Here is a 23,596-nt window from a genome sequence, read left to right as displayed (position 1 = left end):
AAGAGCAGTTTACTTCTCAAAACGGACTGGTGCAGGATTGAACTCGCAACCTTTTGATTCCCAGGCGGGAACGGATTCTATTGCACCACGGAGACAGTTACAATAAATGGGTGTCAATGTCGCATGTTAAGGTGGCTTTTTGTTTCTGCAGTTATATTTTTGAATAAAAGTGCAATTGTTGTGTTATATTTGTATCTTTTGTGAAAATGTTTCTTTACTATTTGGACTTCAGGCTTCATACATTATATAGTTTATGCCTACATTTTGTCATCTACTACTAGAATATAAAAAACGTTTCTGTTTTAACAATGTGTTGACACAGATTACTGTAGAAACGGAACAGACATGACATGCGTGTGTTCCAAATAACGATCTATTATTTCCACTCTAAAACTCCACTTCACTCCCAGATACTCAATCAAGGCATGAGCTGAGAGAAGTTTGAGCACGTTCTAAATTGGTGGGGGGATGGAATAGCCGGCTGCTCCTAGCTTCTCTTTATCAGCACATTTAGAAGACAAAGGACGCTGGCGGAGAGGTGTGAAGGGATTTAAGAAGCGATTTAAGGTGGGACGGAATTACGAGTTTTTTCGTAGGCTCTGGTAATTCTAGTGTTAAACAATGCATTACTGTTTTTCACAAAGGATATTTAAACTTGACAAGACGATCTTCATATTTTAAATGTTCAGAGAAGTGCTAACGTGGACTCGGTGCTCTGTCTAAAGATCATCATTGGTCACTAAGATTGGTAGCCAGTTCCAAGTATCTTTTAATGATTAACAAGTGGACCAGGAAGCACAATGAAGGCAAAGGACAGAGTGGTGGCTCAGAGGCTAGGGATCTGCACTGGCAATCGGAAGGGTGCCGGTTCGAATCCCGTAAATGCCAAAAAGGGACTATGCTCTGTTGGGACCTTGAACAAGGCCCTTAACCTGCAATTGCTGAGTGCTTTGAGTAGTGAGAAAAGTGCTATATAAATGCAAAGAATTATTATTTATTATTACTACACTTGAGTTATGATGCTTTTTGGGAAGCACTAGTAAATTAACAATGCACCACAAGATGGCGTTTACACTGATCGTAGCACCACAATCCTATTGGGACTCAGTTGTGCTGCAACTGAAGAATCATTTGTCACATTATGACCACGAACAAGGCTTCTATCAAATGTGAATGTGAGTGTGGGTCTAAAGTCCGCTAATTTGAACAAGTTATTGGTCAGATTCAGAACAGCAATATGATTTTTCTCAGAATGCTCTGTTTTGAGCATAATCAAAACAGGAGAGAACCTCATTCATTAAGTTGTAAAGTACTGTTGTACTGCTGTTCTTAAACTTCCCATGAGAACTTGTCTTTGTCCTGGGTGATGCCTCCTGTCATAGTTCATAGGCGTGATGGTAGGGCATCTAGATGAGCCCAGAAGTTTCTTTTGATCTCAGCCCCACTTAAATGGATTTTCTTTGATAACCATCTCTGGTTTTCTGGTCCCTTCTATCGTCAGTTGGTATTGTGTGCTCCACGTGACTAATGCCTCCTCGTTATCCATTTTGCAGTCTGGATAGTAGTTCCAGTGTTTCTTTGTTGCTGCTAAGGTTGCATTTTTTTTTTGCAGATTTTCCAGTGAATTAATCTGGAACGTTTGATGTGTCGTTCAGTTTAATAATCCTTCAGCCATCAGGGCCTCCAGTGTGAATTTTTAAGTGTCTTTTAAGAGCACTACCAACAGAAAACTGTTTGCCACATTTAGAACAGCAACATGGCTTCTTTTCACTGTGGATTCGTTTGTGGGTCTGAAGGGTGCTGGTGGTGGCAAATTCTTGGCCACATTCTGAACAGCAATATGGCCTCTCTCCAGTGTGAGTTCTCAAGTGGATCTGAAGATGACTTATTTGAACAAACTGTTTGCCACATTCAGAACAACAATATGGTTTCTCTTCATTATGAATTCTTCTATGATTCTGAAGATAGTTCATTCGTGAGAATTGTTTGCCACAGTCTGAACAGCAATACGGCTTCTCTCCCGTGTGGATTCTTGTGTGGATCTGAAGACTGCCATTGGTGGTAAATTGTTTGCCACACTCTGAACAGCAATATGGCTTCTCTCCCGTGTGAATTCTTGAATGAATCTGAAGGTTGCTTATTTGAGTGAATTGTTTGCCACAGTCAAAACAACTATATGGCTTCTCACCAGTGTGAACCCTCCTGTGAATACAAAGGTAGTTTGTTCGTGAGAATTGTTTGCCACAGTCAGAACAGCAATATGGTTTCTCTCCAGTGTGAATTCTTGTGTGGATCTGAAGCTTGGCACCACTGATGAATCGTTTTCCACATTCAGAACAGCGATATGGCTTCTCTTCAGTGTGAATTCTTTTGTGTATGTGAAGACCGCTATTGGCTGTGAATCGTTTGCCACAATCAGAACAGCAAAATGGCTTCTCTCCAGTGTGAATTCTTGTATGTGTCTGAAGACTCCGACTGGTAGAGAATTGCTTCCCACATTCAGAACAGCAAAATAGCTCCTGTCTTATGCAACACCTTGGATTATCTTTGTATTTATATTTGCATTTAATAGTTTTTTTCAAATCTTCACAGACATGAAAAGTTGTTGAATTTGAACTCTGTACTTGTTGCTGACTGTTTCTTGTGTCCGTTTTTCTTAGTTTCTCAGTGTTTGGAGGACTACCCTGTAAAATGGCTGGTATTAAAATCTCTGATCCAGATTTCAGCATCTTCATATTTCCATTATGAATTTTCTGCTGTGGTTTGCATCGAAGAGAAGTCTGAATAACAGATGGTGGAAAGCCATAACCGCTCTCTTGTAAATCTGCAGAAATATAAAAATACAGAATTTTAAGTAAATACAATAAGTTTAGCTGCAATAGGATAAGAGGCTACCACTCTATATACCATCACATACTGAAAAAGAAAAGAACCCACCCAACTCCGGTACTTTATGTTCATGATCCTATTTTTCTCTGCATCACACTTTTTATAATTAATATCCTTAATTCCTCCCCATCCAAACTAGAAAAGCTTTCCTTGGAAAACACTAGGACTATAAAGTGTAAAAAATCTTCCTATTACTTTAAGTAAAAATTTATCTTGAATGGTTGTTCTGATAACATAAGTTGTCTGTGAAAGTTCAAAAGCAAACAGAAGGAAATAAAATGCTTGTAAAAAGGCAGTCAGCTTGTTAATTAGCATTAAGCGTATAGTATAGTCAGGGAAAAGGGACACCAATATTATATAAAAAATATAATGACCCATGCCTTCAGGCGCAGATTTACTATGGTATACAATAATTCTTTACATTGATAAAGCACTTTTCTCACTACCCAAAGAGCTTTTATTGATTGGGGAACCACTTCAACATCCATCAATGTGTAGCATTGACCTGGTGTGACGATGTGGGTTCTGCTCCATGCTCCCGTCTAGCTTCTTGGAGCTCTTGAACCCGACACCATTGATAATGTCACCGATGAGCTGATCACTGAGGACATCATGAAACAAGGGGATGGTGCAAAAAGTGCAAAGTGCTATTAAAAAAACAAAGAAAAAACAAAATCAAAACAAAATGTTCAAATAAATAGTGCAGTGTTCATAATGTTAATAAATAAATAATCCATTAAAACCAGTGAAAATTGTGGCGGTTAAAAATGCAATAAATAAATCCTTTAAAAATTAGGTTAAAAACAATGGCTGAAAGCAATCCTTTTAAAAACAAAGCCCGGTGCCCTCTTTCTGCTGGCAACTCCCCTGCTTCTCCCATCCAGGCTGTGCACCAGGCGAGTCACCCTACCTGCAAGCTGACCTTCTCCACTTAACTGGTCTGGTGGCCTCCTGATCCCTGGCTTCGTTCAGCCCTCCGCCAGACCGAGATTTGGCTTCCCACAATGGCCAGGACGCTCATGCTGGGGTTCCACTCCAAATCTCCGACTCCCGCCGACTTCGCTGCAGCAAGCCAGCCTTCTCCCGGTTACTCCTGCTCCATACAATCGCTCAGCAGGAGTGACCACTACCGTCGACCAAACACCCAGCTAGGGCTTGCCTCTCCCAGCTGCCCGCAAACATCTGCGAGTCAGCGCTCACTTTCTCTCTCTTGCACACAGCAGCTGCCTCACTTCCAGCTGCCTTCTTCCTTAACCTCCGTTTTTTTTTCTTTCTTCTCCCTCTCCACACTCACATTCCTATTATATGTAATGGGGACATGGATCAGGTGTGACGATTAGTAGCTCCCGGCATCAATTGCGGATGACTCCTCACCTGCGCACGTAAGCGAGAACCACCCGCATCACAAAACACCCGGGAACTGCTCCAGCCACACTACCATGCTCCCTCTTTAAGCCACAAGTGTGGTGATTACCTATTTAAAAAAACTGGCCTTTTCAATCTGAGCTGTGGACCCGCTACATCACATCTGGATGATGTGATGGCAGCCATTATTGTGCAAGTACCCTCATCACAGATTAGCTGTTACTTGGTTAAGTGGTGAGAGAGAGACAGAAATAGCCATTTAGAGACAGGGGATGATCAGGGATCCAAAATGACTAGGCCATGGAGTGCAATTTAGCCTGAACATCAGGATACACCCCATGCCCAGAGATTCTTTCATGACCACAGAGAGTTAGGCCCTCAGTTTTATGTCTCATCTGAAGGAAGGTGCCATTTTTACAACACAGTGTCCTCGTCCCTGCACTGGGACATTGGGACCCACAGTCAGACCACAGGGTAAGTACCCCCTGCTGGCCTCATCAACACCTCTTCCAGGAGCAGCCCAAGCTTTCCCACCATGGTCTCCCATCCAAGTACGGGCCTGGCCCAAACATGCTTAGCTTCATGTGGATGACCTCTTCTAAAGTGCATGTGGTATGGCTGCTGGTATATGTTCAAATCAATTGGTTAGGAAGACAGACATTTTGAGTTAAGGTAGATCTAGCCACATATCATGGTGCTTGTTGACTAGCAAATTCTATTAAGTCGTACACTGTACAAATGTAGCAAATGACAGTATGCACCTATAAACCTATTTGTTAGTGAAAAACACAATTTACAATATTTAACAAGGGTCACGGCCCCATGAGCTCTTGATTCTAGTCCTGAAACTGAAAGTGATTGTTGGGGTTGTTCCCCGAACTAACAGCACTGCTCTGGGCTTAAAATCCCCTTTGTGCCTCCAGAGTTGACCTTGGGGTTGAGAGGCTGATGGTTAGAAAAAGTTAAACTACGAGGGATAGCCAGAAAAAAAGGTTACAACAGCTGTTAAAAATCGAAAAATGAATATATTTCAACCAAATTTACAGGGTATGTTCCAAAATATGTGTTTATTTCTCAACATAATCGCCGTCAACTTCGATGCACTTCTTCAGCCTGGGCACCAGCTTTCTTATACCCTTATCAAATACGCTCCGCTCCAACTCCGAAAGCCACTTCTACACTGTATCCTTCACCTCCTCATCGTTGGAAAAACGTTTCCCACCCAAGAATTCTTTCAGTTTGGTGAAAAGGTGAAAATCTGAGGGGGCAAGGTCCGGGGAATAGGGTGGGTGGGTAACAATATCCCAGCCAAAGGACACAAGCAGATCCTGAGTCACACGAGCGGTATGGAGTCTGGCGTTGTCGTGAAGGAGGGACACACCACGAGTCAGCATTCCCCTCCTTTTGTCTTTAATCTTTTTTTTAAAATTTTTTTAGGGTCTCACAATATGTTTCAGCATTGATGGTGGTCCCTTTCGCCATGAAATCCACCAACAAAACCCCTTTTCTGTCCCAAAAGACAGATGCCATAATCTTCCGCTCTGAAAACTGCTTTGAATTTTTTGGCTGATTGGGAATGGGTATGGCACCATTGTTGGGACTGCCTTTTGGACTCAGGAGTATAGTGACATACCCAAGTTTCGTCTCCAGTCACAATAGAGTCAAGGAACACCTCACCCTCGATTTCATAGCGCTAAAGAAATTCACGTGCAGCCAAAACGTGATTTTGGCGATGTTCTGGAGTCAACATTTTTGGCACCCATCTTGCACTCAGCTTCCTGTAATCAAGTTTTTCTGAGACAATTTCACCCATGAGACTTCGTGAGTGGGCGGCACAGTGGCGCAGTGGTAGCGCTGCTGCCTCGCAGTTAGGAGACCCAGGTTCGCTTCCCCGGCCCTCCCTGCGTGGAGTTTGCATGTTCTCCCCGTGTCTGCGTGGGTTTCCTCCGGGCACTCCGGTTTCCTCCCACAATCCAAAGACATGCAGGTTAGGTGGATTGGTGATTCTAAATTGGCCCTAGTGTGTGCTTGGTGTGTGGGTGTGTTTGTGTGTGTCCTGTGGTGGGTTGGCACCCTGCCCAGGATTGGTTCCTTCCTTGTGCCCTGTGTTGGCTGGGATTGGCTCCAGCGGACCCCCGTGACCCTGTATTCGGTTTCAGCGGGTTAGAAAATGGATGGATGGATGGATGGACGGACTTTGTGAGATGTGTGGGAACATTTCATGAAGGGTGTCAATCGTCGCACAACGATCACTGCAAATTTTTTCATCAACTTGCTGCAGAAGCTCTTCTAATGAGAGAGGGCCTCCCACTCCTTTCTTCGTCATGAGTATCAGTGCGACCTTCTTTGAACGACCTAACCTACTTGTAAACATGCTGACGTGACATTACCTCAGGTCCATAAGTTTCAACAAGTTGACGATGGATCTCGGCCGCGGATTCGCGACGCAAATTGAGGAACTTGATGACCGAACGAATCTCGCATCGGCGGTAGGTGGAGCAAACGGCCTCAGCAGAGGTTGACAAACTCGCTTGCTGTGATGACATTTCACAACTGACTGACGCGGTCCCGGACTTATTTTGACCGTTAAGACCCCTCTACACGCAGGTATGCCAAACTTCGAAAAAAAAAATTCCCTGCACCCTCCAGGGCACTTGTAACCTTTTTTTCTGGATATCCCTCGTAGTAAGAGGAAACAGAGAAAAGTATGTAGAATGTAGCAGAGGAGAGCCTGATTATGATGTTAGGTAAGCAAGTGTGTAAGGCACTCCGACTGGCAGACCAGGGTTCACAGCCTGTAGGCCCAATGGGGTTGCCAGGGTTTTTTCTTTCGTCATTTTTATCTGATACTTTGTACCTCCTAATGTCTCTCCTTTACATGCATGCAATTATCACAAAATTATATTTTATTTTTGTATGCTGGTCTCTTTGGCATTTACTTCAAGATGGCTTGAGAGTGCCCCCTATCACTGACATCAGACAAATCAAAGTATTTTGACTGCTCAAATGAGCTTTCCAAAAAATGGACAGTTTCTTGTTTCCCCCGTTGCACTGTATGATTACAACATGCTAACCAGATTTCAATTACATTTTTTTGCTTAGCAGATGCTTTTATCCAAAGTGACTTGCAAAAGAGGTCAATATAATCAGTCTGGGGTCCGTTTGGGAATAAGAGTTACAGAACAAAGGGACAAATATAAGCGAATTATAATTCCCAGCTTTACAAAACCTAACAGCCATCACTTAGATTTAGATTTCCTTGCAATTCTACTGCACTGATAAACCGGTGAAGCTATGGCATTTATTCCTTATTGTGGAAGCCCTCAAAATCAAGCGATATGATCAGCTAAACATCATCAATGTCTTTTGGACAACAAGAAAATACTGAAGTCAACTGCAAACAGCCTTCACACCCAAAGAATCTTGTTATTTTTCAAACCATCCTTAGGATTATGGGTGTGCAAATAGTAATAGGGTGGCCCAATGACAACATTTAAATATAGTATCTCCTGGATATAGTACAGTCAGATATAATAATAAAAAAAATTGTATATAGTAAAATTATCTTGTGGCAATAGCATTATTGAAATGTGTTTATCATCAGTTATTATAAAAAAAAAAATTAAAAATTGGTTATAATAACAGGCAGCATGGTGGCACAGTGGGTAGCGCTGCTGCCTCGCAGTTAGGAGACCCGGGTTTGCTTCCCAGGTCCTCCCTGCGTGGAGTTTACATGTTCTCCCCGTGTCTGCGCGGGTTTCCTCCCACAGTCCAAAGACATGCAAGTTAGATGCATTGGCGATTCTAAATTGTCCCTAGTGTGTGCTTGGTGTGTGTGTGTGTGTGTGTGTGCCCTGCGGTGGGCTGGCACCCTGTCTGGGGTTCGTTTCCTGCATTGCGCCCTGTGTTGGCCGGGATTGGCTCCAGCAGACCCCCCCATGATCCTATAGTTAGGATATATGGGGTTGGATGATGGATGGTCATAATGACATTTTTAATAACATCTTTATAATAAAAAGCTATCTCCTATAATTAAAAGTTACTGTCTGCATGGCAGTTGCTGTTTGCTGTGCAGTTAAGGACGCGATTACAGCATGAAAGAATGTGTGTGTGCAATATGCATGAAAAGTGGGGAAGACGTCGTCATTACCGTATCCCCAGCGCAAAAGTTGGGGAGGGGAAGATGTGCCACCTTCAAACGCCATCTCCCGATGTCTTTAGAAAACATGTGCGCGTGTGCTCATAAGTGTTACTCACAGGAATGTTTTTAAACATTCTTCTTCTACTGAGGAATTTTGTAATTTAGACAAGTTGCAATTTTCTGTTACTAACACAGCATTCAACAGCAAAACACAAACCACTCTTGATAATTTTTTAACACACACCTTTCTCATACTGAATGTTATATTACTGCATTACTGCACAGGTATCTGCTGTCATCTGAACGCTACAAAGAAAATGAGTTAAACTGTCACTTCGATTATAGCAGTGGTCAGTACAGCTGTGTAAACTGTGCAGATTTTAAATTTAGGGTCTATGCTTTGCTTTTAACTTTTGAAAAATTGGCTATAATAAAATCCAGTTATGATAAAAAAAAAAAAAATTCTGGCAAAAGGCATTTTATTATAACCAGAAGTTACGGTACTTTCAGGAATGGCTGATTATATCATAGCTTTACGTTTAAATGACAACACAACCAATGTCCATCCATGTAGCATCAGTGATGCCTATGGGTTTGCTGATGATGGTTTGTTTCTTTGTTTCTTTTTTTTTTAATACCACTGCCCAATTTTTGAATGCACAGTTTAATCTGAACTGCTTGATTGTATTTTACCAATGCTCCGATTCACTGTTAAAAATATCAGTCAATAAATAAATACAAATATTACCAGTAAGTAAGGTGTGAGTCACTGGTGTGAGCCAGTTAACCTTCCCCCAGCACAGGCCTAGTTTCCAATACACTTTACAGCCTTCCATTTGAAAAGAACAAGTTAAACAAAGTCTGTACGGTGGACCCTAAGGGCAAGCGGCAGAAAACTTAAACAACTACCATGGACAAAATAAGACGTGAAAGTGCACAATTCAAACAGGTGACGCCCACAGAACAAGAGGCGACACGTACAAGCAAGAGGTCTCGAGTCTCCGAAAAAGGTAGGTACAAATTCAGAACAAAAGAGGACTGTTGGTTGGTGTAAAGAACTGTCAGTTATAGCTTTCTGAAATTGAATTATACTGTACATACCTCAGTAAAGTACCTCTTCCAAATTTTCTTTCAGCTCTGAAGCTGTAAACCTACAAATCGCAATCTTCTGATACCTTGTGTGTATTCACAGCGAGACAGAATCAACCAAGATAAATGAACATCATTGTAGGTAGGTAGTCCTCTCTCTATTCAGTAATCTATTTCTGAGGCTAAGGAGGAGCCGAAGCCATGGACTGAATACTAACAAGTAGACGGAAACCTCCTCACTTATGTGGGGCCAGTCTGGAGTCACGATGCATGCTTTTCAGAGGATCCCGACATAACAGGTGTTTTATCAAATTATTAATCTCCCCAAGTAACTCAGCCAAAAACGTTCTAGTGAATGCACACACAATGTACATTATGTCTGCAAAAACAGAGATACGCCCAGTCTTTACTGAAATATTTAGTTTTTCAGCCATTTCACAAATAAACCATAATCAACACAAGAGAATTTGTCAAACCTATCATAAAATAATCGCACTTTGAAGCCAAGTTTCCCCCTGGGAACAAATAAAGTTCTACCTATCTACATGCTTGTAACTGCCCCACTGTCTAAAACGATTATGCACAGAGAAGTATTAGGACTGGTTATTAAAATGTGATACTTCCACAACTACACTGTCATGATGTTATTTTACCATTTCACAAACACTCTCTGTATGTGAGGTGAGTGAATAACTAAATCTGTCTACACGCGGGACCAGCAAGTATATCAGAGTTTTGGCAGGCAGCATTATTAATAAGGTGCACGCATGTTTACATTATTCTATGTTGGAATTTGATAAAATGCCTGACAGTTGGCATGGTTATCGAGTTTAAACCAGGCGAACATGGCTGTGGATGTGTGGTGGCATTTAGTTCAAGGCCTTACTTTGGCTCCTCTCCTCCCTCTGAGTAACAGATAACAGACAACAATAATGTAGATGGTGTTCTACTTTTAACAAAGGTAACATTTGTAATACTACATTTTTCTTCATGTCACTATATCTGGACAATACTGTTATTCACATGTGCATGTTAAATTTGGCACACAGGGGATCAGCAGTTACAATTGCTAGCCAAGCATTGGATTAGATAGCCAAAGACAACTGGAGGCTTGTATAGTCAGCTTAAACACAGGTTACCGTATTTCTGTCCTCTATCAGCACAAATCTTCTTTCCTTATTGGGAGAATGAGAATCGGCATGTAAGCACTATGATATTTCTGTATTTTGTGGAGGAGTTCAGCCCTTGTTTGGAGACGGAGAAGACCAGCAAGTGAAGCAAGACATTATAAAGGCTTGGACAACAGCCAGATCCTTAGAGGCGGAATTGACAAAGCTCGAAAAAAAACCTCCCAGCGTGGTGACAAGAAAATGGCTGACTGTGTTGATCCAGATTTCCCACCTGGATAAAGTCTGTCCATGCGCCTCTCCGTCTGTAACCGCGTTAATCGTCTGTAAATGTAAGCTAAAAGATATTGTTTCTCATGTGATTCTTGTACCGCCGTAATCACGATGGGAGGGATATCGCCTTTTCTGGTATATTATGATATTGTTTAATTATTTAATATGCCACAATTTATAAAGAACACATTTCCAAGAGAGCTAATGCCTCTTCAGGAAACAACATTATAAAAGCAGTCCTTTTTACATTGCATGGATGTATACCAGGAGCATTACGTACATTACAATTCCAGTTCTACAATTTAATAATCGACATAAATAATATAAATGCAGGTATGTTAATCTCAGGGTAGGGAGGAGCCAAAGTAAGGCATAAACCAGCCTCGCACAGACTGAAAATTATCCATTTTAGGCTTCAAATCATTTGGATGATATCCTTAGAAAGGAAAAACAAATCTACAATATAAGAACCTTACACTGCGGACTAACAAGCCATTAAATTAAAAAAAATAAATAAATAAAGGTGTGAGATTGGCAAGTATTGGTTTCTATTTAAGCAACTGGGCTGGAATCAAAACCTGCAGCCACTACGACCCTCCAGGACCGACACTGCCCACCCCTGCTCTAGACGGTGTTTCCATGTAAGTTGCTGCACCAATTAGGTTACTTTAAATTAGATGAACTCTTAATACTGCAAAGAGCGCAGTCATTGCCTTATTTACTTACAGTATCTGCTCTCACAGCTCTCTTAGACAGATCACTTTAGAGGCTGAGGGAGCCAATCCACACCACTGCATATAAGATGGCATATGAAGGGTACAGTCAGTTAGCAATGTCTGGCACCTTCACTTTCATAAACTGGAAATATCTGTATATATTTTAGAGTTTTTCTAAGAACTGAAAGGTGTTTATTGCACTATTCTAACCTTCTCTTTCTATTGTAGCATGAGGCAGGGTACCTCCACACTAGGAGGACCGGGGAAGCAAGCATGGCCAGAGCGTTACCTCCCCCAGGACACTAGATGGCAACCCCCCCTGGGTTGCAGTGGTGCCTCAGACTCCCACAGGGCTTTATGGGAGTTGTAGTGTGGTGCAGCTCTGTTGAGATCCACAGGCGCCACTAACGGGGTGCTGCAGCAGGAACTGCTGAGCCCTTAAGGGCAGTTTTTCCACCACATCTGGAAGTGCTGCCATAAATGAGTACCCTTATTAAAGGAGCCAGCAGCCGATAGATAGATAGATAGATAGATAGATAGATAGATAGATAGATAGATAGATAGATAGATAGATAGATAGATAGATAGATAGATAGATAGATAGATAGATAGATAGATAGATAGATAGATAGATAGATAGATAGATAGATAGATAGATAGATAGATAGATAGATACACACACACACTTTATTAATCCCAAGGGAAAATTCACATAATCCAGCAGCAGTATACTGATACTACTCGGGAAGCCAGAGTTGGGAGGAGGAGGACGAAGCTTGCCAAGTAGGAGTGGAGGAGAAGGAAAAGAGTGAAGGAAGAAAATATTGTGTTTGTGCTGTGCTTGTGCTGGGACTGTGTTGAGCTTGTGAGAACGGGGAAGGTATTGCCCACAAGGTAAAAGAAAGTAAAAATCAGTGCCAGCCTGGGTGGTCCACACTATATCACAAAGAAAAAAAATACACTAACCAAACTGACTAACTTGTGGGCAACAGTCATTGGTTCATTAAACTGGTTTAATTCTATTAGGAAGCATACAATCAGAGAGGCACAGATCATATTATTTGCCTTGATTTTTATGAAAGGTTAGTGATCAAACTAAAACAAGGGGGAATTCAAGGCATGCTGTGTAGGTGCGTCTAAAATTGGTTCAAACTCACAAAGCAAAGGATTATGGTGAGGGGAACTTTTTTTAGATTTAAGTGGCGTTAAACATGGAGTCCCTCACAGCTCAGTGCTCTTTTTAATACACATAAACGACGTGGACTTGATATTTTTTTTAGAAGAAATAAGTGGATAGGACTTGCAAGCTTTGTTGGGCTGAATGGCCTGTTCTCATTTTGATTGTTCTAATGTTCTAATACAGAATGTTCTGGGAGTGCAATTTAGTAATGCCTCTGTAAAACAACAGAAGTGCATTTCAAAAATCATGAAAATGGGAATGCCATAGCAAGTCTTTTTTGTCCACCCTAAATCTTAATCATGTTATGTATACTATATGTCTTCACAGAAATGACGAGTTCCTGTACTAAAAATTAATCAACTTCAGATATAATTACAGTATTTTAAATTCACTGCCAACAATATTATTATTCAGTATTTTTAAGTAGGACAACTGAAATATATTTTTGAATCTATCTACAAAATAAACTAACATTTACGATTTACATGTGATTGGGAAGAAGGTGTTCTTAAATTATCTGAAAGTTTCAATATTGGCTTTTCACCAGCTAGTGCTGGCATTTGCATTAGTACAGTCAATTGTACTCTACTACGAGTCATCAAAATGTAATTTATGTTATGCAAGTATGGGGCTGGGCGGCACGGTGGCGCAGTGGTAGCGCTGCTGCCTCGCAGTTAGGAGACCCGGGTTCGCTTCCCGGTCCTCCCTGCGTGAGTTTGCATGTTCTCCCCGTGTCTGTGCGGGTGTTCTCCGGGCGCTCCGGTTTCCTCCCACAATCCAAAGACGTGCAAGTTAGGTGGATTGGTGATTCTCAATTGGCCCTAGTGTGTGCTTGGTGTGTGGGTGTGTTTGTGTGTGTCCTGCGGTGGGTTGGCACCCTGCCCAGGATTGGTTCCTGCCTTGTGCCCTGTGTTGGCTGGGATTGGCTCCAGCAGACCCCTGTGACCCTGTATTCGGATTCAGCGGGTTGGAAAATGGATGGATGGAAGTGTGGGGTTTCATTGACCTTCAGTTTTAATACCTGAACGGGAAAGTAACAACTACTTGTCAGTTTAATTTCCGTAAGTCTACTTTACCCCTGCACAGAGGTGTAAATTGAGGAGGAATAAGTCTTTAAGAAAACTAGGGGACTTGACCCCTGCTCACTTCTCTCGCCAACCCCCGTGCTTGCGCTACGCACTGGCCTCTTTGCAGTTCTGCCGCTCGCGTATGGATATATGGATGTACAATTTACTAACTATTTTACATTACAGCGAGTAATTAACCATATTAAAATATAGTAAAACATAATAATTTAAAAGTAAATTATGTTTCGAGTTGCATTAAGAGTTATTCGTTGTGTAATATGATTTTGTTCCGTTTGGCTTTGAAATGAACACACAAATATTTTTTAAACTTACACTTTTACTGTAAAACTTCAGTAAAAACAATTTTTTTTTATTCAATTTTCATCAATATCACATTGAATTGTGATTCTGTGTTTGGACTTTCATCATGACAATGCAACCTATAACTGCCCGTGATTGAATTTCGTTTCTCTCTATTAAATAACACGACTTTTTTGAATGTTTGGCTTTGAGATTTGTAAATTATCTTTGTAAAAGCTATTCTTCATCTATTTTAGTAATTTCGCTTTTTATCTCTGCTACTTTCTTGGCTTCGGATTTATTTCTGTGGGAAAGATATGAGATAATCTGTCCTCTTAAGAAGGCCTTAAGAGTAAAAGCTATTCTAACGGGATACCGTTAACATTTTAATATGAATGGCATATCAAAATCTCCTTTGTTGTCTAATGTTATCCACTGAAGATGTACTACATTACCTTTCTCGGATACATCCTTCTTTCTACAGTAATTTGTGTGGTGGCGACCAGACAGTGTTAACGGTTGTAGATATTCTTCGGGATATTGTAATTTGATGTTTTCATCTTCGGCACGATCACCACCAACTGTTTCAGCATAGTCTATTGATACAACCAAGGCTATTAAAAAAAAATAGTGGGCAGGATGAGTCTCTGGGTGGGGTGCATTTCTTATAATTTTGAATTTCCTCTTCAATCATTGTGGAAGAAAATAAAGTTCATCAAGGGGTAATGTAGTAATTTAGGGCCAATATATTTATGCTTTATCTTAGAAGTAGCATGAAGAGTTAAGTAAGCCTGGGTATGTGAGCAACAAGGAGCTAGAATGTTGTAGATGATGATGAATAATAAGTGGTAACTGTAAGACTTGATACTTGTCATGTACAGTCATGTGAAAACATTAGGACACCCTTTGAAAGCATGTGGTTTTTTGTAACATTTTTAATAAATGGTTATTTCATCTCCGTTTCAACAATACAGAGAGATTAAAGTAATCCAACTAAACAAAGAAAACTGAAGAAAAGTCTTTTCAAGATCTTCTGTAAATGTCATTCTACAAAAATGCCTATTCTAACTGAGGAAAAAGATAGGACACCCTTGCCCCTAATAGCGAGTGTTACCTCCTTTGGCTGAAATAACTGCAGTGAGACGGTTCTTGTAGCCATCTACCAGTCTTCGACATCGGTCTGAGGAAATTTTACCCCACTCCTCAATGCAGAACTTTTTCAGCTGTGAGATGTTTGAGGGTTTCTTGCACGTACAGCCCTTTTCAAGTCACCCCACAGCATCTCAATGGGATTCAAATCTGGACTTTGACTTGGCCATTCCAGGACTCTCCATTTCTTCTTTTTCAGCCAATCTTTGGTTGATTTACTAGTATGTTTTGGGTCATTGTCATGTTGCATGGTCCAGTTCCGCTTCAGCTTTAATTTTCTAACTGATGGTCTCACATGTTCTTCAAGCACCTTCTGATACACAGTAGAATTCATCGTGGATTCTATGATGGTGAGCTGACCAGGTCCTGCTGCAGCAAAGCAGCCCCAAACCATGACACTTCCACCTCCATGCTTCACAGTTGGTATGAGGTTCTTTTCTTGGAATGCTGTGTTTGGTTTACGCCAAACATGTCCTCTGCTGTTGTGTCCAAATAATTCAATTTTGGACTCATCTGTCCAAAGAACATTATTCCAGAAGTCCTGGTCTTTGTCAACTTTATCTCTGGCAAATGTCAGTCTGGCCTCGATGTTTCTCTTGGAAAGCAAAGGTTTCCTCCTTGCACACCTCCCATGCAAGTTAAACTTGTACAGTCTCTTTCTGATTGTAGAGGCATGTACTTCTACATCAACAGTAGCCAGAGCCTGCTGTAGTTCTCGAGATGACACTTTAGGGTTTTGGAGACCTCTTTTAGCATCTTGCGGTCTGCTCTTGGGGTGAACTTGCTGGGGCGACCAGTCCTGGGCATGTTGGCAGTTGTTTTGAAAGCCCTCCACTTGTAGACTATCTTCCGGACAGTGGAATGGCTGATTTCAAAATCTTTTGAGATCTTTTAAATCCCTTCCCAGACTCATAGGCTGCTACAATCTTTTTCTGAAGTCCTCTGACAGCTCTTTTGTTCTCACCATGGTGCTCACTCTCACTTCAACAGTCAGGAGCACACCAAACTAAATGTCTGAGGTTTAAATAGGGCAAGCCTCATTCAACATGCAGAGTAACGATCTACTAATTATGTGCACCTGGTGTGATATACCTGTGTGAGATCTGAGCCAATTTAAGAGGGAATACATGTGAGGGTGTCCTATCTTTTTCCTCAGTTAGAATAGGCATTTTGTAGAATGACATTTACAGAAGATCTTGAAAAGACTTTTCTTCAGTTTTCTTTGTTTAGTTGGATTACTTTAATCTCTCTGTATTGTTGAAACGGAGATGAAATAACCATTTATTAAAAATGTTACAAAAAACCACATGCTTTCAAAGGGTGTCCTAATGTTTTCACATGACTGTACACAGTTTCTATAAAAGGATAAGAGCTGAACTTGACAGCTAGAAATCAGACTTTTATTTAGGTGTATAAGAGATGTGTTAGTTAATGAACCAATCAGAGTAAATGTCACAATGTGGTGTAGGCATTAATTCAGCATCGTTGTGTAAAGTCGTTGTTTATAAATAAATGTCTCTGTCTTTGTTCTGAGACCAGTCTTTCACAGGCGGCTATGATTGAGTGTATCCCTCTTCATGAAGAGAAAACTAAAGACGCAATGAACAAGCTTCCTCCTGCCTGGTTCTTTGGGTTGATTATTTACTTATATTGATTCTTTAAATATGTCTAATTCCATCAACATCATTTAATGTTAGCGTGTCACATTACTTAAAAGTAAAAAAATAACACTGATAAAATTACTTGTTGAGCTCACACCTTGCAAATACATTGTGTTTATGAAGATTTATCATCTTTCAGCACAAAATCATAAACCATATGCATTAATCATTTGTAACCTCAAAAAAAATCAAAATACATGCTTTTCATTTATAATGTATCAGCTTGAAACCTGGCATATCTTATTTCATACCTACCTTCTCTACATTGACTTAAATATGATGCTTTCTCGGTCCTCTTCATGTCAGATTCACACTTCAGATGGACAGAATAATGCTCACGGGTATGGTGGCTGCTCGATGTAAAGCCTAACTGAGACACCTCTGGGCACACATACTGAGAGGAAGACTCTGATGCGATGGCTTCTTCCTTGATGCTGCTTACAATTTCACTTTTCTTCATGTCAGTGCTAATAGATCTCGGTTCAGATTCTTCCTCTTTGATGCTTACTAATTTGCATTCACAATCCTCCTCCTTAATTCTGTGACTCCCCTGCTGAAGCAGCACAGCATTCCTTCTACAGTCTTCTTTCTTAATGCTTTCACTTCTTTTGCCTGTGGTATCCATGGAAAGGAGGCTCCTGTGTAGCAGGATTTCCTTTTTCTCATCACTGCTTTCTTCCTCCAAAGCCACCTCTTCACATTTGTGGCTCACTTTTGGAGTCTCCTGGGCAGCTGGGCACATCTCCTCCATTTGCCCATCTATTAAACAAACCTCCTTTTTCCCACCTGTAGACAGAGCACAAAAGAATCAACTCGAAACTGAACTAAACACTCATAAGTCAATGCCTTCAGGCTTTCATTATATCTCAAGGCCTACTGTCCTTAAATCATGTTGCGGCTCTCCTTAGAACTTTCCCAGTGGATTTAATATGTCGGCCTACATTATGGAGAACCAAACTGCACACAAAATTTCTAGATTTGTCCTAGAGGTTTGCTAATCAGTTTAGACATACTGTAAACTTCAATTCCACATCCATCTATGGGGACTGTGTTGTCTTTATGGTATCTACTAATTTATCCTAGTCATTGTCATCTGTACATTTAACCAAGTTCTTCAATAAATTGTTACAATTAAGAACATCAGAGAACTCTACACTACCCTACTTTTTAGCCCAAAAAGTTGATAAAAAAATAACGTTTCCTGTGCATGAACCAATTCTGCACCTATCTGTCCACTTTATCCTAATCTCTGAAATTTGTTCACTCATTGTTCAGAATGCACCATACCTACAGCTTTTTGAAAGCAGAGTTAATTCATATTGTCAGCACTTTATAGCCAAATCCTTTAGTTGCCTCCTCATAAACGTATCTAACTGGTGAAGCACCACCTCACAGATGTAAAACTGTTTTGATTGTCTTCTAACACACCTGTAATGGACAAATAAAGGACTATCTTGTCCTTCATAACTGCCATTTTCGGGCCTGCTAATTCCAGTTCAGGGGTCTACACAAGAAAGGAAGAAGGCCTTGACAGGGTGCCACAGGGGCAATTTGGAATTGCTAATTAACTTACAGTGTTAATCCTTGTGGATGTGGAACGGAAATTGTGCCCACTAATTTATCTTTGCCATGAATACACTTACTGGCCTGTAGTTACAGAGAGAGCTGATTGTGTCTTTTATTTAACGGCATGTTGAGTGCTGCCTTCAGGAGGTGGAAACTCTCCCAGCATGACTGATTTGTGAAAAAAGCCATATTATAGGGTTATACACACAACATCTTTGAAGAACTGATGGATGAAAAGTGACACTTAATCACATGTTTATCACTCCCATGTTTACGAGTACTTTACAGGTAAACACTTAAGGACAAAAATAGGAAACATTTGTTTGTGCATTTTAGTTGTCCTTTATTGTTTTACCCTCACCCCCGACTTTTCTCATATAGCTAAAATACTCAAAGAACTTAAAAATGACTTTTGCATCACAAATTCCTGCAGTTACCGGTGGAGTTATTTCTCTGTATAAAGCCACCATTCCTTTTATACCAAGTTTCTCAATTACTGAACAGATCACTTCCATTTTTCCGTACTTATAACTTTTGGAATTAAGTTATTTTGTGTGATATAAAATACAGATATTTTCCTTTCAGAGACTAAAAATCAATAAACAACATACCTTTATGAATTATGATAGATATAAGTCACGATAAAACAGGATGAAATAATTATTTTTTCACTGCATGCCAGTTTTCTGTTCAGAATATGCAAGAAAGAGAACAACTGAGGATGGCACTGTATAACTTTTCTGGTTGGTAGACATTTATTCAAGTCCATTCTGTTACAGGCAGTTATAATTTTAGGCTTTGATACCAATATAGCATTATGATTTGTACCAATTTTAAATCAACTTTGAATCATCTCTCTATTATAATAAAATAATCTTGGGATGAGACGTGACTTTTTGGAATGAAGTCCTGCTGCACAGAGACTTTTAACATGAGATTCTTTCAAGTCACGCCATACTTCCGACTTTTGGAAGCAAGTCCTGCGAGGCGGTGACTTTTGCCATTAGATTCTTTCAAGTCACTCCCTACTTACAACTATTTTCAAACAAGACCACAGTCGTGTGAATGCTTTTTTTTGTCAGACACACTCCCTGTGCTCTCAGCTCTTATAAATTTTATCAGGGCAATAACTGTATACGCGGTAACGGTTGCGCAGTGGTAGCGTTACATCTGTGTTTGCTTCCCAGGTCCTCCCTGCATGGAGTTTGCATGTTCTCCCCATGTCTGCATGGGTTTCCTCCCACAGTCCAAAGACATGCAGGTTAGGTGCACTGGCGATCCTAAATTGTCCCTAGTGTGTGCTTGGTGTATGCATGCCCTGCGGTGGGCTGGCACCCTGCCCGGGATTTGTTTCTGCCTTGCGCCCTGTGTTGGCTGGGATTGGCTCCAGCAGACCCCCGTGACCCTGCGTTAGGATATAGTGGGTTGGACAATGACTGACTGACAATAATTGTATACATTCTAGACATGTCAACGACTAAGCGAAGAAGAAAGAGCAGGGACAAAGATTCGCAAAAGTCAGGTAATTTATTAGAGATAAAGAAACAGTTATACGTTGCGTTGTCACGATGCAAGTCCAAACACGGAATCAAAATTTAATGCGATCTTGAAGAAAAGTTAATTCCAAATATTGTTTTTACTGAAGTTTTAAAGTAAAAGTGAAAATAATGCATTTGTAACAATTCCCATGAAAACCAAACCCGGAAGTGGGCAAACAAAGCCCCCTAGTCTTTATATTATCAAATGATGCCACTGATGCTGTCTTCTGGAACACAGTCCCACCCAAGACCCCCTTCAGGCAATGCCGTCCATGGTCCATGTATTCAGTTATTCAATAGGCCATCTAGTTTATTAATGTGGAATTAAACATCTCTTCCTGAAACCACACTAAATCAGGAAGTACAAAGAAGTGGCATTACAGTTTCCAAGCCAGCAAGGAGTTGCCACAATTATGTAAACAAAATGCTGCCATTTTAACAGCATCATAGGCCCCCGGGCAAAGTAGTCTGCTGGGGCCCCTGTTTCAATAGCAAAACAGAAACATACATAAGCATCAAAAACATCATGGGCCCCTCTGCTCCTGGCCTGTGACCATTGTACCCATACATTAAGACAGCTCTGGTACTCAAAAACGACAAATTCAACTTGTGAGAGCAGATGTATTGAAAGTTATCAGACAGACAGTGTAGAGGGCCAATGGGACACTAGCATTTCAGCCAGCAATGACAAAAGTGTTTAACAGAGAGACATATAGTTGTCTTCTTGAGCCATTATACAAATACACCCAGGGACTTCCACTACTTCATCATATACAGAACAACCTAAACCATATATTAAGATTTTCTAACTAAACTTTATATAACTATTAAATACACTCATTCGCCATATACAGTATTTACTGCTCCAGGGAGAACATCTTCAGGCCCAGTTTCGGATCACTGTCAAAATCCCCATGCGTCCGGTTTCAGAATGTATTCTTCAAAGCCTCCGTACACAAGTAAACGCAATTAAATTTAGAAGCCCAGAACTCTACTTTTTCATGATTATGAATATCGTCTTGTGAAGCTTTACTGTAATGTCACACCCATAGTTAGCTGAGACTCAAAAATCAGCAGAGATTTGTTTATTGTCGGCCAGTTCAGAATACAACCGAAAGCGATATATTACATATATGTGAAACTCGGGGCGACTACGTCTCTGAACGCTTTAAAACTAAAATGGGGCGGTGTTATTTTAAGCGAGTCATACAAATAACACTCTTTTCTTACACAACACAAACGAAGAGTCCACGCATGCCGCTCGACACAGACCGGGTCTCCGACAGAAGCAAACTCCGGTCATGCTGCTGATATCACTCCTTTTCTCATTTCCACGTTATGGAAATACGCACCTTTCTTTTTCACGGCTCTGCTTCTCCGGACAGGATACACAGACTGACTAATGTGGATCTAAATTGGCAAGTTGAATGCTCGCGCGCGTGCTCACGAGGCAGTTTCCGTCGCTCTCAGATGTCACAACAGGCGCTGTTATTTGGAGAATAGGCTCGTTGCTGAGCAGCCAATGGGAATGCGTGTTTATGTCACATGACATAACGAAATTCGGAGGGAAGACGGACTGTTGCCGGTATTGCTACTGGCTGGCTGGAGTACACGTAGGCGGGATATCTGTCATTTTCGACTTTAGTCAATTATATATTGGATTTTTTTGCTGCCAACTTCTTCTTCTTCCGGCTGCTCCCGTTAAGTCTTGCCACAGCGGATCATCCAACCGTTGTGTTAATTCAGCAAATCACCAACTGGAGCTACTTGTCAGTTATTTTCTGCAACAGCCAGTTGCCTTAATGATGTTCAAAAAAGAAAGCGATAGTCACAGAGACATTCTCAGCAATATTGTTGTATATCACATGAGACGGATATCAAATGTATAACTCATAGTCGAGGGTATTATTGCAGTTATACCTCAGTGTTACCGCTATATTTATGATTTTATTAATTTATGAAAAAATGAAGATACAAAAAGGTTAGAAATGCAGTGTGTATTGATGCCAAGCAACACCTGGAAGAAATTAAGGTTTCAATTAATCTATTATTACAGCTTTGTGTCTGTCTGATTTAAATGAAAGTAGATTTAGGAATATGCCCTGTTTACATAAATCAGTCCAGTCAATCTTAATCATTTAGAACTGTTGTTTATTTGAAAGTCCAAATTAAATCATAGCCCGCATTTAACCTATGAACTTAATTATACAGTTTGAGGAAACAATCAAAGCAAAATCTTAAAATTCTTCATGAATAAAACGAAACAAATTCATTTGTTAGTTCATTATTTATGTAATATTTCATTGCACCCACTCCTGCCTGCAGATCAGAAAGCGTTCCTTCAGAGTGTTGACTAAGGCTGTCAAATGGTCGACATGGATGCCTTTCTGTTCTTGATATATAACAGTAGTGCTGGGTTCATTTCCAGTCACTCTCTACTCCAGTTTTCAGATGTATTAAGATTACAGGTTAGACTCTTCCCATGCTCAAACCCAGGTTAATGGTCAAAATAAAAAAGCTGGGAATAAAATTATGGGTTAAAAGCATCCTTTCATTTCCTTCTCGATGATGGAAACAAGATTAGCACAGTGCTAATACTCACGTATGAATTATGGTGTTTTGGGTGTGTTGGCTGGGGTGAGGTTCCTTACCTGGACAGGAGGTCAGTCCATCAGAGGCACTAGAAGAATGGTGAGGATCATCCTGCCTGAGTCAGGAGGCAGGCAAAAGATGCCCTTGTGGAAGATGGTTCTCTGGTGTCCAGGCCGGGATAGACTGAAGATTTTTAACCAGATGGGAAGCCAGTGTAATGGAAAGACAAGGAGAGGCAATCAACTCAAACTATCTGTTCCCTCAGTACATTAAATAACAGCATCCTTGGGATTCAGCACCCATATAGACACCTACACGGCATGCTGGGAGCCCTGTTGGGTTCAGTGGGTGCCACCAGCGGGGTGCTACGGAGATTCATGGTTCCCTTCTCTTGCAGACTTCCACTTGACCTGGAAGTGCTTCCAACGGGCTATCTCCGGTACCTGAAGTACTTCCAGGTCCAGTTTAAAAGGAGCCGCTCTGCCTTAACCGGGGAGTTAGCATTGGGAGACCGAGGACAAATGTCTTGAATGAGTAAGAGAAGAGACAAGGTACTGTACTTCTGTGTTTGTCATAGTAATGTTATTAATAGCTGAGTCAATATTTGAACCCATGACTGTGTTGGGTGTGTTTATGGTACCCCTACTGGTTACTAATATACAGTATATATATATAAATATATATATATATATATATATATATATATATATATATATATATATATATATATATATATATATATTATAGTATAGTATAGTTTACTGTCAAATAATGCAAAGAGTATGCTACACGTGTCTCGCCCTTATTTGGGCTCATCAGGCGTACACACTCCACTGCTCCCCTTGCGGGGATCGAACCTCGGACGTCAGCATCAGAGACAGTCCCTTTATACTGCACCACGGAGTGTGGTTTGTTTATTTGACAGCCTGTAGATCGGATTAAT

At 40.7% G+C, this 23,596-nt stretch overlaps 1 protein-coding gene across 2 annotated transcripts; it reads right to left on the bottom strand.

Moving 5' to 3' along the window:
• Positions 1-951: 951 nt before the first annotated feature.
• On the bottom strand, positions 952-21,532 carry LOC120533189 (zinc finger protein 660-like). Of its 2 annotated transcripts, none has more exons than XM_039759926.1 (3): positions 21,292-21,532; positions 17,213-17,743; positions 952-2,824 (listed from the first exon to the last, which is right to left on the bottom strand). In XM_039759926.1, the coding sequence occupies exons 1-3, from the start codon at positions 21,362-21,364 to the stop codon at positions 1,668-1,670; spliced, it is 1,761 nt and encodes a 586-aa protein (XP_039615860.1). In that variant the 5' UTR covers positions 21,365-21,532; the 3' UTR covers positions 952-1,667. The 2 variants fall into 2 exon arrangements, with proteins under 2 accessions (XP_039615860.1, XP_039615861.1); XM_039759927.1 differs by having other exon boundaries at positions 21,414-21,532.
• Positions 21,533-23,596: the final 2,064 nt, after the last annotated feature.

The sequence above is a fragment of the Polypterus senegalus genome, chromosome 8, assembly GCF_016835505.1.
Source record: "Polypterus senegalus isolate Bchr_013 chromosome 8, ASM1683550v1, whole genome shotgun sequence".
NCBI classification, from domain to species: Eukaryota; Metazoa; Chordata; class Cladistia; order Polypteriformes; family Polypteridae; genus Polypterus; species Polypterus senegalus.
The sequence above is the reverse complement of the archived record's forward strand: the minus strand, read 5'-3'. Positions and strand labels throughout refer to the sequence as shown.

Excerpts from the sequence above, each read along its gene's own strand:
- LOC120533189 (XM_039759926.1), bottom strand. The coding sequence starts at position 21,364 with ATGACCGGAGTTTGCTTCTGTCGGAGACCCGGTCTGTGTCGAGCGGCA. Across the intron at positions 17,744-21,291 it reads GGACTCTTCGTTTGTGTTGT|GTGGGAAAAAGGAGGTTTGT; the intron begins GTAAGAAAAGAG and ends CTCTGTCTACAG. Across the intron at positions 2,825-17,212 it reads TTTAAGTCAATGTAGAGAAG|ATTTACAAGAGAGCGGTTAT; the intron begins GTAGGTATGAAA and ends ATATTTCTGCAG.